The 15,834-nt window shown below is 49.0% G+C and overlaps 1 protein-coding gene and 1 long non-coding RNA gene across 4 annotated transcripts in view; one reads left to right on the forward strand and one right to left on the reverse strand.

Annotated features, from left to right (window-relative positions):
* LOC122388034 overlaps nt 1–14,778 on the forward strand; it is a 24,640-nt gene extending 9,862 nt beyond the window's left edge. The window contains exons 2-14 of one of the 3 annotated variants that reach the window (XM_043378789.1): nt 2,865–3,006; nt 8,554–8,674; nt 8,896–9,060; nt 9,425–9,606; nt 10,097–10,189; nt 10,382–10,504; nt 10,748–10,888; nt 11,136–11,876; nt 12,141–12,498; nt 12,754–12,895; nt 13,147–13,350; nt 13,516–13,957; nt 14,493–14,778. In XM_043378789.1, the coding sequence (XP_043234724.1) occupies nt 2,865–3,006; nt 8,554–8,674; nt 8,896–9,060; nt 9,425–9,606; nt 10,097–10,189; nt 10,382–10,504; nt 10,748–10,888; nt 11,136–11,876; nt 12,141–12,498; nt 12,754–12,895; nt 13,147–13,350; nt 13,516–13,957; nt 14,493–14,639 (3,001 nt within the window). In that variant the 3' untranslated portion in view covers nt 14,640–14,778. Of the gene's footprint in view, nt 1–2,781; nt 3,007–6,922; nt 6,944–8,553; nt 8,675–8,895; nt 9,061–9,424; nt 9,607–10,096; nt 10,190–10,381; nt 10,505–10,747; nt 10,889–11,135; nt 11,877–12,140; nt 12,499–12,753; nt 12,896–13,146; nt 13,351–13,515; nt 13,958–14,492 lie in introns of those variants that run through there. The other 2 variants (XM_043378788.1, XM_043378790.1) reach the window with 2 other exon arrangements.
* LOC122388039 lies at nt 4,084–6,470 on the reverse strand. The gene is made up of 3 exons (XR_006257724.1): nt 6,236–6,470; nt 5,685–5,797; nt 4,084–5,132 (listed from the first exon to the last, which is right to left on the reverse strand). It is a non-coding gene; the product is annotated as an uncharacterized LOC122388039 (long non-coding RNA).
* Nucleotides 14,779–15,834: the final 1,056 nt, after the last annotated feature.

Consider the following 15,834-nt stretch of genomic DNA (forward strand, 5'->3'; position numbering starts at 1 on the left):
TGACTAATAATGATAAAACTTCATCTTAGAAACGACGAAGATCAAATGTCACTTGATCTCGACATACTCGCTCCCTACCCCCCCCCCCCCCCCCCGGTCGTCAGAATTCATCCATCAGACCCGGCATGTCGGCCGACTTGTGACCCCCTCCCAAACGTTTCCCTAGATCCGCCCTTGGAAGGTAATATGATTTTGGGCCCTTTGAGACACTTGGGGCCCTTTTCCTTGAGGGCCCCTCGAGGCCTAGTCCCCCCCACCTCTGAAATCATTTCTCCAGCCCTGAATGGGGTAGGGTGCTGTACTATTTATTGGTCTCAAGATAAGGGCCCAGAAGTTCTCTATATACCGTGGGCCCAGGCGACCTGTAGTCAGTAGCGGCTGAACACCTTCAATTGATTCCATGACGGTTTTTCGTCCAGCAGATTTTCGTCGGACAATTTTTCGTCCGCAGATTTTCGTCCGACTTTTTTTCGTCTCGCATTTTTTCGTCTGTACATTTTTTCGTCTGTGCATTTTTTCGTCTGTACATTTTTTCGTCTGTACATTTTTTCGTCCGGACATTTTTTCGTTCGTATATTTTTTCGTCTGTGCGTTTTTTCGTCCGGACATTTTTTCGTCTACAATTTTAACGTAACCTAACCTAACCTAACCTAACCTTACCTAACTTAACTTAACTTAACTTAACCCTCGCCGGCCGAGGGGGGGCGGGTGCCGCCCCCCCATAGGGTTTTTTCGCGATAGCTCCGAACACGCTGGCGATAGAAAGCTGAAACTTGGCATACCTGACCTTTGATCCAAGCCGCATCTTTTGACACCAACCGCATTTTTGGGTCAGGTCAGGTCACTGACCTATGACGTCATAAGTGAACCTCTGCACGGTCTTCAGATGTCGCAACTTCGCAACGCCCTCACTGCCAGAGGAGATGTCACAGGGAAATGAAACTTCCAGGATCTAGTATCCATTATGAGTCTCACAACTTGTATATCTCGGATTTTTCCTAAAGGTCATATGAGGTCAGGTCATTTTCGTGACCTCACCATTATAAGTCAATGGGGAAAAATTCAAACTGCTATTCTGGCGCAGGGAACGATCTCCAACTATCTCAAGCACACAGAATCGTGATTTGATGCACTCCTTGCAAGGTTAGATGCGTCACTTTTGCAATGTTGACCTTCCGTGACGTCATTTATGACGTCATCAAGGTCATATTAGTTTTTCGTCAATAACTCCCGATCAAATTGAGCTAGCGAGTCGAGAAAGCCACCAATAGACTCAGGAAGACCTGCCGGATCGAATGATATGCGACATGACCTCTTTCGACCAACTTCATGACCTGGGGGTGCTGACCTGACCTTGACCTGAGGTCAACACCCTAAGTTGACCTGACCCGAACAAAAAGTATATCATTCGACGCGCCTGAGCGAGGTGAACACGATGCTGCCAAAATCGCGGCTCTGCGGCCGTTTTTTGCGAAGTTATTCACCAAAAACTGAACCGTACCCTGGGGCACTTGACCTGACCTCAGAGGTCACCGGTTGACCTAGGACCTTAAAATCGGGTACCAATCTCTGCGTCTCGTAACGGCGCACACGCTCGTTTTTTTCCGCGACGCGCTAGCTCCACCAGGGGCGAAACGGCGAGGGGGGGGGGTCGTACCCGCCCCCCTCGGCCGGCGCGTATGTAGAAAACCAATAGGTCCGGCGAGGGTTAACCTAACCTAACCTAACCTAACCTAACCTAACCTAACCTAACCTTACCTAATGATGTTTGCCTACTGGGGGATAAGGAAAAAGTTACTTGCATGAATAGATTGCAAGCAATGGTAAGTCAAATATTTTTAGGTTAAGTGGTTATGCATCAGGCTTCAGGCCTTCGGCTTGAAGCCAGATACACAACCACTTAACCTAAAAATATTTGACTTACCATTGCCTGTAATCTCTCCTAAGGCATTGCCTTCGGCACTGCACTGCTTCGCCCAGAGTATTATTATGACGTCATTTGCCTCACAGTTGAATAGCATTGTAGTATGTTTTCACTCATACTACAATTTTTTTATTTACTACAATTACATTTTTTTATTTACTACAATTGTAGTATTACATACTACAATTTTTACGTCTGTGCACCTTGGGTGCACAGACGTAAAATTTATTGAACGAAAAAATGTCCGGACGAAAATATGTACAGACGAAAAAATATACGAACGAAAAAATGTCCGGACGAAAAAATGTACAGATCAAAAACTGTACAGACGAAAAAATGCACAGACGAAAAAATGTACAGACGAAAAAATGCGAGACGAAAAAAAGTCGGACGAAAATCTGCGGACGAAAAACTATCCGACGAAAAAATGTCAGACGAAATTTTGTCCGGACACGCCTTCGATTTGAATTAAGGGGGGCACTGCCGACTTCAACTTCTGGTCCCATTCAAATTCTTTCCATGCAACGCCCATAGGGCTAATGTTAAAATGCCAAAATTAAAGGAGGGCACGGTGCCCCGGTGCCCTCCCCGTTCCGCCGCCTATGCCTGTATTTTGGATGGGATGCAGTGAATACCTTATTGCTTCCGTTGCGTTAGATAGGTAAATGTTAGCGATACTTGAGCTCAAGCTGAGGTCCACGCTGTTTTGAATGCTTGAATGTAGGCCCGGTAGGGTATTACCTACTACTCAAGCAGGAAGCTGAGCTGAGACAGAAAACAAATGGTTACCTATTGAAAAAAGTATTTCTATTTCAACAGCTTGTCTCTGATTTGTTTTTTTTTTATTTTGTGTTGCTCCTGCTAAGTGCTATTTGAAGATGCCGTTGTATCATGTGTGGACTGTGATTGCATTATGACCAAGACCACTATTTGTTCTCAGGATGGCCTCCATACATCAGCTGTCAGCTAAAACCTCACACAGCTTGTCTATAGGGCAAGTTGTGACATCTGTGTTCAGCGTGGTGAAGGAACTGGTCGAAAATGCTCTGGATGCGGGTGCCTCATCTGTTGATGTTCGTTTGGTAAGGAGTGATTACACACAGGACTGATGTTTTAGGCAAAGCTGAGCCCCATTCCTAAAAAAAACTTAAGGTAACTGGTTCTGCATTTCCTTCAAAATGCACCTATCTTATCACTTATCAGTCACTTGTTTTTCCTATCCCCATTTTAAAGAGTGAAGACTGAGATGCACACCAACAAAAACAGCCAAGACAGCAGGTACCTCAAACTGAATTCATCAGGGTGTTGGGCCGCTAAACCCACCGAGACAGGCTGCAGTGTCTCTGTGGACTCAGTTTGTGGCTGCTGTCTGCATTTAGTCGGCAGCCCACTGTCTCGGTTTAAAGGGACACTCCCACCTTAACATTAGTTTTGAGTTGAGATAGCCAAATAGGTGGCCATGGCCTGCAAATACCGGTTTGGGCACTCACAACATCGACAAATGCTTTAATTCGGAGATATGGAATTTCAAACTTGCAGTTTTCGGATTCTAAGGGGCTAGTGCATTGGTATGCCCCCTTAGAATTTGTGACGTCAGCGGAGATCTAACGATTTTTAAATCTTTTACTAAAACGTTTGGTAGCACGCGGTGGTATATACAGAGCCCTGTTCAAGTGCTCTGCGGCCGCCGCGGCCGGGAGGCGGAGCCTAATTTCGGTTAGGTTGAACACCCTCGCGGCTGCGGCCGCTGCGGCCAGCGACGAGAATGGCACGGTTGTTTTGAAAGGAGATGCTGATCAAAATGGGGATGTTCGCGCTAAGAGTTCCGAAAAGTCTCGCCAGGTGGCAGCACCGTATGCTTTGGACACAGCGCGCCGGCCGGGCGCCGGCCGGGCCGGGGATAACACTGCGGGCGGCGACGGCGGCCGACGCGCCCCGAACGGGAACTTCGTTTCATGTCTTTTTCAGGTTCATCATTTTGCTAAAATGAGTAGCTACAGTTGATTTCGATATTAGGAAGACAATGACGCGTGTGGAAGGCAAACTACTACATCGTCATAGAGCGGAAGGAAAGGGAGCCGATCGAGTGGTCACCAAAAGCTACGGAGTACGAATGATACGATGTTATCACATAATTTAACTTACACAGTTAAAATTAAAAACCTTATTACATTCAGACATATATTCACACGCATGAAAAATCGATTTACAGCACACATTACATGACAAGAACGCATACCTACGGTCTTAAGTTGACCTGTAGCGCTCGTCACTGTCAGATAAGTCAATCACATCCCTGTAGTTTGTACAGACTATTGACTAAACCCTTCATCCGGCATGCGTTCATTCTGTAATGATGGGCAACGAATCACCGGCGATTTCTGCGTGGCTCTATATGACATCCTCGTCCGTTCCCAAGGTCCATTGGTTCGGTGACTTTCAAATTATAGCAGGCCCTTCCTCGGTCAGGCTTGATGGATCCACCGTCACTTTGCGCGGTACTTTTAAGACAGACTGTACCTACTACCAACACGACTGACTGATTACAATATGATGCGAAATGGACAATATCTCGTCGGTCTATCAGTTAAAGTTTAATATTTAGCGACACAAGTGTGAAAGCTGCCTGGAAAACTTGCAACAAACTAAGTAAACTAAGCTTGGCTTGTAATGGGCACAAACTTGTAATAAAGGGGTACTTAACAAATCCACAATGTTCTGTTTAGGCAAGTAGCCTTCACATATGAAGCATTGCTATGACTACTCTTCTAGAGCTGATTGATAGCTTTTGAAGGAAGGAATTGAGTGGCTGAGCCCTACCATTCACCACTTGTCACCTTCAACAATTGCTTAAGGCATGCAGTTCTTTATCACTAGAAAATACCTGACAGTTTGCTGCCTCTCATTTGTGTATGATGCAACACACTATGCATCAGTGATACTAGGACACGAAATGTTGAACACTAGCATAGGTTGCAATGCAGTCCCAGAAGCCAGAGCAAAAATTGACACCTTAATCAACTTTATGATTGTAGCAAAACTCCACTGCTTGACTACACAGAGCACCAACTGTTTGCTCCTCTAAACTTTCACCAAAGGAAGTGTTGCTGATGTCATTTGTAGCAGCAGTGACACTGGTAACTTCAGATCACAGGACCTGGTAGCATCCATGCTCTTGAATCTGGATCTTATCAATGCAGCATCGCACCTGTGAATAAATGAAAAATGGCATAAGACAGTAGGGAAAGATCTTGGCAAGTCATAATGAGATACATATGTTTAACATGCATGGATAAAAGGACATTATATACTGAAGCAATCAGCAAAACATTGCAGTTTAAGCACAGTTGAAATCTGATATGATGAACTGGATACAGTGACATCATCAAGACCCATGAACTTTTCACAAAGTATTTGCAATTTTGAAATGCACTTTTATTGCAGTTACCTATACAAATATTCCAGAAGGTGAAAATTTATTTTAAAAAACAGCAAACAACTTGCCCGTATTTAGTTGCTAAAAAGCTGAGGAATATTCTAAAAAAGTGTTCACTTCAGTGTGAATCAAAACTTAGAGTAAACAATTTTTACCTGATGAAATGAAGATATTATATCAATAATGAGTAGCTTTGGGTGGTGATGAGTTAAAAAAAAACATTTTGCAAGAAAGGCTATCAGTTACTTCTGGATGATATACTGCAGTGCACAAGCTGTTCACCAACTCCTACCTGGTCTTTCAGTGGGATCACTCTGTATGTACCTCAGAACTTCATCCGCAGGGCTGGTTCCTTCATACGCAGGTCCTCTGCCTTCCTTGATTCCTCCGACTCCATCCTGACAACTCCGCACCAGAAGCATGATTGCACTGGGCACCTGTAACACCATGTAGGATGATCAATACTTGTAACAATTCATAAATAGTAGGTAGCTTAGTGTTCTATTACATATACCTCCTGGTTGCTGGTGTCAAAATAGATCATTTTGTCTTTTTCCATCATAACCTTTATCTGCATGCAATATCTTTGGTACCAGACAAAGAAGAACACTGCTAAAATGCTTGCAATGAATCTTATAAAAATGCATTGAATTTATATCATCATTCTCAGCAGCATGTATCATCTTTTAATGCCTTCCTTGTTCTCAAAGGGCAGGTCAATTTCCTACATTGATATGCCCATAAACTTATACAAGTAAATTACTTCATATGGGCAATACAAGATAAAGCTATGAGTTAAGTTATATTATTTTATGCTCTTAGTTATGCTCGCCATAAAAAAAATGTCGGGAAACGGGTTACATCGATGGAATTACCGTTTGGAGTCGGTCTATCTTCGGCTTCTCGCCTCTCTTCGGCTACGTCAATTGAAGCCTTTCTAAGCCTCCTGTCCTTTGTAAACTTGCCTTTCCATGTTTGTGACACTTGCCGAATATAAATTCACAACCCATCTGAGCAAAATTCAAATCAATTGCTATCAAATTCACCGAAATTCAGTCCCTCGGACCGACACCGCACGGACTCCACACAGTGCAAAACACAGTGGCGCATTCGCCGCCGCCACAGTTTCTGTGTCCAAAGAAGGCAGTGCTGCCACCTGGTGAGGAAATAAGCCGAACATCCCCATTGTGTGCGTAATTGCTTTATAATGGCTTTATTACTTCAATAAGTGCCTTTTTAAAGCAATTATTCCTTAATAACATAATAAAATCAACCGAAACAAAGAACGAAATCCGCAATGTTTTGTCTCACGCGCGCAGTTTATGTCGAAGTTTCCCTGCGGTCGCTCCCGAGCGACCGCGGGAGCCGCAGGAAGAGCTACGCATTACCCAGAATGCTGCTCTCGCCTGATTGGCCGCCTGCTAAGCTCCGCCTTTTTGGCCGCGGGAGCCGCGGCGGCCGCAGACACTTGAACAGGGCCCTGCTTTGCGCGCAACAAATGCCGCACTTTCAAATAAAGTCGCTAGGAACAGCGGAGATCCCAAAAAGTAAACAAAAGTAAAAGTCTAATATCTTGAAAACCGGTGAATATTTTTCGATGAAATTTGGTATATATTCGTTTTCGCTCTTTCTGAACCGAGCGACATCACTTTCGTGCCAATTCATTAACTTTTTTGAAGGTGGGAGGGTCCCTTTAACTCTCAGTCTCGCCCGTATTGACCTGTTTGCAGCATCTTACGTATGAGCGGGGGGGGGGGGGGCTCCGTTGGACCCCTCACAGTCGTTCTATGCCCTGATCGAGCTATAGCGTTGTGGGAAAAAGAGCATGCTGCCCGTGACGAGAGAAAGTGGATGATACCGATTTTTTAAGTCCTCGGTCATTGGTTTACCTTCGGGGGTCTCGGGTCAATAAATCAGTCGGGAAAATCGGGACCTGCTGAAACATCGTTAAGTGAGGCGTTATGGGGATTTTGGGGTCCTGATTACGTATTTCATGTTAGTTTTGATCAACGATGCTGTATTCATGCATTTGGGGCAGGTAGGGTCAGGTAAGGTCAACCAGTAGCAGGCATCAGGGCTGCGGAGTCGGTGTCGGAGTTGGAGTCGGTCGGAGTCGACAGTTCTGCCTGGAGTCGGAGTCGGAGTCGCTAAAACCTTACCGACTCCTACTCCCGAGTAGGAGTTAACGCTGTATGGCTCAACGTCATTCACTGAACCTGTTTGATTGACGATACTGCACTCGAAATTAGATATTATCGAAAAAAAGGCTATTTTTCTGTTTTGGACGAACGTTTTCAGCGAAAGAAGCACAGGTCGGTGAATTCCCCAGAGCCTGCTTTAATTCTGCATGCTATTTTTAATTCATATGCATATTGCAACACAAAGACTTGGAACGTACAAGGGATCGTTTCAGGCAAGATAAAAACATTATGAACTTCAATATCATATGGATTTTAATAGAACGGTCCAGAGTCGGAGTTGGAGTCGGAATCGGAGTCGGAGTCACCCTAAAATCCATTGACTCCGCAGCCCTGGTAGTCATAGGTAACTCATGAAAGCTTAACTCATATGTTGATGCGCTTACAACCACAAAAAAAAACTGGGAAGGCACGGATAATATGCGCTGACATACGCGGAATCGTTATTACGACCTGACGGTCTCGAGAAACAGATCACATAACAGGTCAAAGCTCATTTTGGTCAGGATCATGACATGTTCAGGATAGGTGAAGAAGTGATGATGTCGGGGGGGGGACTGAAAGTTTCGTCGCGATCGGCCGCTTCTTGTGTGAGTTATTCGCGAAAAAAAAACGAGGGGGTCCGTTCGACCTTCCCTATAAGTGCGAGGGTTAGTTGGCCGCTCGCGGTCCCAGACAGCGGCTCGGTGGGTGGTGAGTTATTGGATGATCCAGTATCCACACAGGCAATGCTGTTTGTTAGATTTTGAAGGGTCGCTATCACTAGGCTACGTGTGCCTTCCGCCTTCATTTTGAAAATTGAAATGACATGCTGATTGCTGAATCGATTGGTGCCACTTTGTTCGCAATGAGCGTGGTAAATGCTGAATTATGGGACAGCTGCGGACCGTACTAAGCGTATTGTTAGCTGAATTTTAGCCTTTCCCTCCCATCTCTTAAGAATACCAAAAAATGCTCATTTTGTTTTACTGTCATTGATATAAAACGTGTTTCAGGATGACTATGGATTGGAAAAGATCGAGGTACGAGACAACGGCAGTGGCCTGGCTCCCGAGGACACGGCTGTGATGGCCCAGGCCCATTACACATCGAAAATACAGGACCTGAATGACATGGGTAAGATGCGCATTGCACAACTGCCAGTGCACTGTCCAGTCATCTAATAAATTGTGATAAGTGAATATACGGTTTTGTACATATCTACGTTTTCAACAAGAGCCAACAAGAGCCAACAAGAGCCAAGAGCAAAGTAAAGTAAATCAAAGCAATGACAAGCGCCGGAACCAGTCTTACCCAATACTTTTGCACGAATTAATGCCACAATTCCTCTCTGTCAGGCTCGCTGGGCTCGTTCGGGTTCCGCGGCGAGGCGCTGTCGGCGGTGTGCGCCTGCTGTCAGGTGACGGTGGCCACTCGCACGGCGGCCGAACAGGCCGGCCGACTGGTGACGCTGGACGCCAGCGGTGCAATCACGGCGCAGAGACCGGTGGCGCGCGCACAGGGTGAGGACTGGGACCAGGGGAGGTGTGGAGACGGGATGGATGGGCTAGGAAGAGTCCGAGACCGAGGGATAATGGCTAACCTTTCATTTCATCAGGTTGGAAAAATGATGGATATGTAATGCGCGAGAAGCAAGGGATTGTAAATAAGCCGTCTGACCATCGGCATTGCTCATTTACCAGTTCGTCACCATTCTATTGCTCTATATTCTGTATTTGTTTTGATGAACTCAGTTGTCATTAATTTTCGTTTTCCATCCACAATCTCAGCGATAAAAGCGATAAATCCTGTCTCAATCCACCAACCCTGAACGCCCAGCCCGCAGGGTCACGAACCACGAGTCACTGACACGTCCCTGCGCCACAGGCACCACGGTGACGGCGTCGTCGCTGTTCAGCCGTCAGCCGGTGCGGCGCCAGCTGTACGGCAGCGCCAGGAAGCGGAAGGAGGACCTGCGCGCTGTGGAAGCCCTCCTCTCGGCCATCGCCGTCAGCCGCCCGGCCCTGAGACTGGCGCTCCACCATAACGGCTGCCAGCTGATTAATAAGGTAGGCGGCGCTGTGATGGGCGCATCGAGGTACCCGAAGGAAACGGGAGGACGGGGATGACAAGGCAGACTGAGGGTGGTTGAGGGTGGAGGAGAGTGGTGGATTTCGAGCAGTGCTGCCAAATATTCAGCCATAGACCTCTGTATACAGAGGTATATGATTCAGTGGATGAAGAAAAGCGCTATCGTCTTGCGAGACGTCGAGCTTGAGCCTCTTCTGAGTATGTGGGTTCGGGAACACGCTGTTTTATTTGATTATCCTGAGTGGGGCTATGCAGGGCTACACAGTGGCTCAACGAGTTTTGTTCATTAGTAGTTCTGAATTGTAATTCTACTTGTTTGAAGCATTCGAACGATATTCGATCGAATGTAACACAACTGTATCATGATTTATCAAGGGTAAGCTCAAATGTTCACATTCTCACCGCCACTTTTTTACAATTCAGCTTTTTTTGTATCGTTTAGTGATTAACGTGACCGTTCTCCTCCAGGCGCCGTGCGACTCGAACCGGTCGGCGGCCCTCCAGGTGCTGAAGTCAGAGGCAGCCCGCCAGCTGCGGCCCCTGTCGCTCAAAGATAAAACGGTACGTTCCAGACAGCTGACATTTTCCCCGTCTTCTGATCCTAACACCAGTCGCTACATATCGCTGTGCGGCATTACGGAAAGTACTATCACTGCTTATTAGAAGTTGATACTATGAGACTGTACTATGAGAAGTTGATGTGCGTCTCATTATTGACCGGTATCGCTTATGTCCTGAAATTACTGTCTGCAGATATCGGTAGAGGCTCTCCTCCCGTCACCGGACACATCTCCTAAGATCGCTGGGAGATCCACTGGGGACCAGTGCTTCGTCATCGTTAACGGCCGGGTCGTCACCTTCAAGAAGGTGGAAAAGGTAAGACTTATTGTTACAGGACAAATTGGAGCAAAGTTGTCGCTACTCGTGGAATTGTGGAAGTTTGCGGATCAGTGTTTTCAGTGCCACGTGCCATACTGTTTTCATCATTTCTGCGCATGGTGTATTATGACACTTTATTTCGAGCTCTCAGATCAGGTCTCAGATACGTTTACTGGGTCTCACGTTTGAGAGCTAGCACGTGCTCCTGACCTCTGACTACTTCCACACGCCACTTTCCAGCTGTTGCGGGAGCAGTTTTCGTCGTTCCACGGCCTGAGTCCGGCCAGGACGCCGGTGTCCGTGGTGCTGATCACCGTGCCGCCCGACCAGCTGGATGTCAACCTGGAGCCCAACAAGACGCGGCTGCTGCTCCTCTGTGAGGTAGCGACAGGGAATCGGAGATATTTCCGGGACATGGATGAAATGCTTTCTTTTTTAAAACGGTCTAGACTTAGTACTTTCTGACTTTTTAGAGCTAGTTGTTATCACGAAGCAGCAGTGTTCGTTGATTTTTAGTTATATTGGCACATATTTATTTGTCTTCAGAAAACTTTATTCAGTACAAAATTAACCGTCATGCGCGAACTCTCGCCTCGACTTCCCAGTTAAATGCTGTCCCTTTTCACAGGAGAAGCTGTTGACTCTCCTAGAGGCCGGTCTGGCGGAGTTTTACCGCCACCAGGAGGTTTCCGAACATGCAGCGGACCCATCTGCAAACTCCTCCGACCGGCCTCTCGTCACGGTGACGCAAGAGGCGGAGCCCGGCTCAGCGATGGCTCCGGGAACGATGCCAGGAAACACGTCTGTGGCCGCACCTCAGCCCACCGTAGCTGCGCCGATCCCGCCACCGGTTACTGCAGTTGGGGAGAACCGTATCGAAAAGTGCGGAGAGGCACCAGTAGAAGCGGACAAACCCGTCAGCAATGACAGAGGCGTATCTATGAAGGACGCCGTAAATCCTCTGAGGGATATGACGAACATGACAGAACCCGTAGCTGCAACTGTAACACACCCTGTGACGGCTCCTGTGGAGACCGTGACGCACTCCGTGACGGCAGAGTCACACCACCCTGTGACGGCAGAGTCACACCCCGTCACGGCCGCCGCGTCACAGCCCAGCAGACCCGTAACGGAGGGAGACGGTGTGCCGGAGCTGGGTGACATCGAGTGGGAGGGCTCGTCTGAGAGCCTGTTTGGTGACAATTTTCTCGGAGTGGACGGTGGCGATGGGGACACGGGTCCATTGCCTGCCGATGGAGACGGGGGATCGTCGTCGGAGGAGAGTTTCGGGCCGAAGAGGTACGTCGGGGCCCGCCCGGACGCCTGGGCTACAGGCCGGCTTCTCGACTCACAGGGAGATGTTATAGAGGTGAGTTGGGTAATGGGACGCCTGCAGAGTGGTGTAAATTTTAGTTATTACGTTCAATGGTTCGCGCTAATGGCACCATCACATCCGTCATCCACTCTGACCTAGCTTCTTCGAACCTCTCTCATTTCTTTATATTGCGTTCTCTAAATTTTCTTAGCTTTCTTGATCACATATGCGAGTTCCTATAGTTCGGGTGAAGTCTACCTTTGCATGCCCTAGCTCGTTGTTGCGTCAAACTGATCGCTTCTCCTCCCCTGCCCTCAGCCGACAAAGCTGATAACAGCACACGGGGAGCCAGCCACCAAGCGGCCCAAGATCCAGCCGTCCATTCGCGAGGCCTTCAGCTCCGTCGATCGACCTCTGCCCACCGCCAACGGTCTGGCTAACCCTACCTCCGCTGCGACTGTGGGCGGCACAAACGGTCGAACTGGCCCTGACGCCACCCCGGCGGCAGGCGGCGGTGGTGCTGACAAGCCTGCCGCCCCGGCCTCGAAGCCGCCGCCGGCGAAGCGTCCTCGCCCCGCCGCGCCCGGGGAGCCCGAGTACGAGCCTGTGGCCTCACAGGTGGTGCGTCGAGCCGGCACCGCCTTCCACTACTACTGCAAGGACATGAGGCGCAAATGTGAGCTCGCCAAACGCTGCAGAGTGCAGGGACCGCGAGTGCATGCAGGGGGTGCATGCGCCTATGGGCAGGTGCATGTAACGGACTTAGTTCAAATCGGATGGATTAGTTCGAAAATCGAGATGTTTACGGTATAAAAATAATGTTTTCGAATTTGGCAATCACATTAAATAACCATTAACAAAAACCAAAAGGGGTCTGGTCAGTGAGCTTTTTTCGATCTTCTTCGTTCCAACTTGGCCCTCCCCTTTTCAGACCTTTCGCTGGACCCGACGATTGACATCGGCAAGCTGAGTGCGGCTCTGGCGGACGGCTGGAAGGCTGCCCTTCCCTCCGTCAGGCGGCAGTTCGAGGACATGGCGCGGGAGGACGAGAAGCGGTACAAGGAGGACGTCAGGTGAGGAACGGGTCATGGCGGGGAGGGCAGGCGACGAGTGTGCCGTTCCCGTAGGGCCATGTAAATACGTTCTGACCGGCTAAAGTGTGTCTCGTCTGAGGGAGTGTCCTTTGTTTAGCTGACTGGCTCTGGTTAAATGTTCAAATGTTTTTTTCGCGTGCAACGTGTTTCTCAAAGCCTCGGTCTTTTATTCATGGGCAAAGGGTCGATGGAAGCTGGATTGTTAAACGCGTCTTCTCTACCGTCCCCAGGAAGGCAAAGCTGGCAGAAATGATCTGCACCCCTCAGAGAACAATCACTGACTTCTGTCGGGTGGACACTGCGCTCCGGCGGATGGTAGCGCCTCTCACCCCTGAGGCCAGGGCCAGCCGGCCCAGGAGGCACTCAAAAACCATGTCGGTGCGCGGCATGGAGGAGCAGATCCGACGGCTGGAGGCGGGAAAGAGGCCTGATGGGTGAGTAGCGTGCGAATGGGAATCTGTTGGGAAACGTAGTATCGTCTATGTTCTAGGACCTTCAGGTAGAATACGGAGAAATGTGTTTATAGAAACTATCACAAGACGTATCTGAAGACGATTTTGTGAACTACGAAGTCTGACGCAGTGCTGCCCCCACTCCAGGTGGGCGGCCGCGGGGGATCCGCGCGTTATCGGGCCGGTGGAGTCGCACCACGCCTGGGTGGTGTACCGCTCCTCCCAGCTGGTGCTGGTGAACCCTCTGCGCCTCTCGGAGATGGCCACTCTCTCCCGCCTGCTGTCCACCTTCCATTTCCCCTGCCGACCTCTCTCCCCGCCTCTGCCGCTCACTAGCGCCGCGCTCGGCGCCGCTGCGCACTCCACACTCTGCGCGCTGCCGCGAGATGGCAGTCGTGTCTCGGACGTCCGCCTGGAGGCGAATGGGTTTGGTGTTGAGGTGGCCGGTGATTCGGCGCGGCTGGTGGCGGTGACCGACTGTATGGAGTTTTACGGTGCCCCGGATCTGGCGGAGGTGCTGAGGAAGGTGGCGGACGGAGCGGAGACAGTGGAGGACAGCCGACCTGCCAGGGCCGTCAGCTGGCTGCGGGTGAGATGGAAATGGGACACGGTGGGGACTGGGTCGGCATAGGTAGGATAGGATAGGATGATAGGGTAGGATAGGAGGGGACAGGAGGGCGCCTATAGTCGCTCTTCAGTTCAGCACGATGTGACACATTTTTCATTTCAGGAATGTATTATTTTGCTGTTGGTTCATTGCATTGTTGTCTCCCGCTGCTAATCAATCGGTGTGAATATTCATATTTTAAACAGCTGCAAAAGTCATAGCTGCAAACAGCAGCAGTACAGTTGGCAAATAAACGCGATTTTTATTAGCGAGTGAAATCGTCACCTGCTTTCCGTTGCTGTCCATTGCCATCTCGCCCCGGCTGCAGTGGAGTATTTTAAATCCTTCCCTGACCCCAACCAGTCACCCTGACCTCTCCCCTCGGGGGTGAGTTCAAGCCAAGTCAGGGCCAGGCTGGCCCCGATTTGCAGCGGTAATCCTGCCCTGCCCTGACCCTTGACCCCGACTAGTTGAGGGTGGAGCAGCGATGACCTGACCTTACCCCCGTTCCCGACAGGCGGAGGCGGTACGGATCTCTCAGGGCGGCGGAGCACGCATGTCCCGTGAGGAGGTAGACTCGCTGGTCCACGACACGCCCGACCTCGACGGTAACTGCTTCCACGGACGGCCGCTAGGGGCGCCACTGTATGATCTTGTCACCTGATACGAGCGGCTGCCTGAGGCGGCACTGCGCTGTGGTCACGTGACACGATTGCTGGCAGTGATGCGGCAACGGGATCTGGTCAGTTGTGATATTTGTTTTTCTACAATATTGTTTGGAATACAGGAGTGAGTGTTTTCTATTTAGATATTTTTTATTCGAGATGGACAGAGCGTATTCCGGTTCTCTCGCAAATATTCGCAGCGTCGTCACCACAGGATCAGTCGATTATTTTATTAGATGTTCTTCTGGAAATTAGAGCCGACTTGTATGTATTATGCAGAAATCTTGATCAACATTTTAGATGGTTTTTAAAAGAATATCGCTAGGCCAACCCGTCCTGTTTTCAGGAAGTTAAAGGATAGAAAATGTGGACCGTAGAAGGCATTTCATTGGTCGTTCAGCACCCTTCGACGGTTAAAGGGATGGTGGGAGTTAGTCACAACCATTACCAAGTTTGGCGTCTGATTGGCTTAGAGCTGTGCGGGAAAAGGGAGCGTTTTGACTTTTGATATTCACGAGAAGCCGTTGACACTAAGACTATGGTCTCTGATTTAGTCCTAATACGACCAGACATATGGAAGAGCATAATGTCTTAACGTGATAGGTCCCCACTTCCCAATATCTTCATGTTGTGTTTCGAAATATGTATGCAAAAAATTGCGAAATGTTGGCCCGGGCTTCGTACTCTGGTGATATTCGTGAAAAGTAGTGATATTCGTGCAAAAAAGCCTAGTGAGGTGTATCGACCCCTTGCGTCGACGAGTTTTAAAAATAACCGAAGAAAACCAAACATCGTCGTCAGAGAGCAAACTTCCCATTCAATACTCAATGAGGGGCCATTGCTCTCTGACAGTCGCTTTCAGTTTGACCCGAGGCCCTCGTGGTTGTGCCCGACAGGAAATGGCCAAGCGCCAACAAGTCATATATTATGAGTTCGGCGAAGGCATTTGTTACGGGTTCGACGCGTCCGACGACCGACGTCACGACTTTTTGTATGTCTTCCTTCTGCCATGCGTAGTAAGACACACAAACAGTCCTCTGCGGCACCCGATAGTGACATACCTACATCATTGTAGGCGGTGTTCGGCCCGAGAATGGGCTGTCACGCCGTCTGAACGGCGGCGGAAACGATGGTCACCCCACACCATACGTCATCACTCGCAGTGACGTATGTTGTGTGGAGGGGGAGGGAGGG

This window comes from Amphibalanus amphitrite, unplaced genomic scaffold (assembly GCF_019059575.1).
Source record: "Amphibalanus amphitrite isolate SeventyFive unplaced genomic scaffold, NRLGWU_Aamphi_draft 000306F_arrow, whole genome shotgun sequence".
Lineage (NCBI taxonomy): Eukaryota > Metazoa > Arthropoda > Thecostraca > Balanomorpha > Balanidae > Amphibalanus > Amphibalanus amphitrite.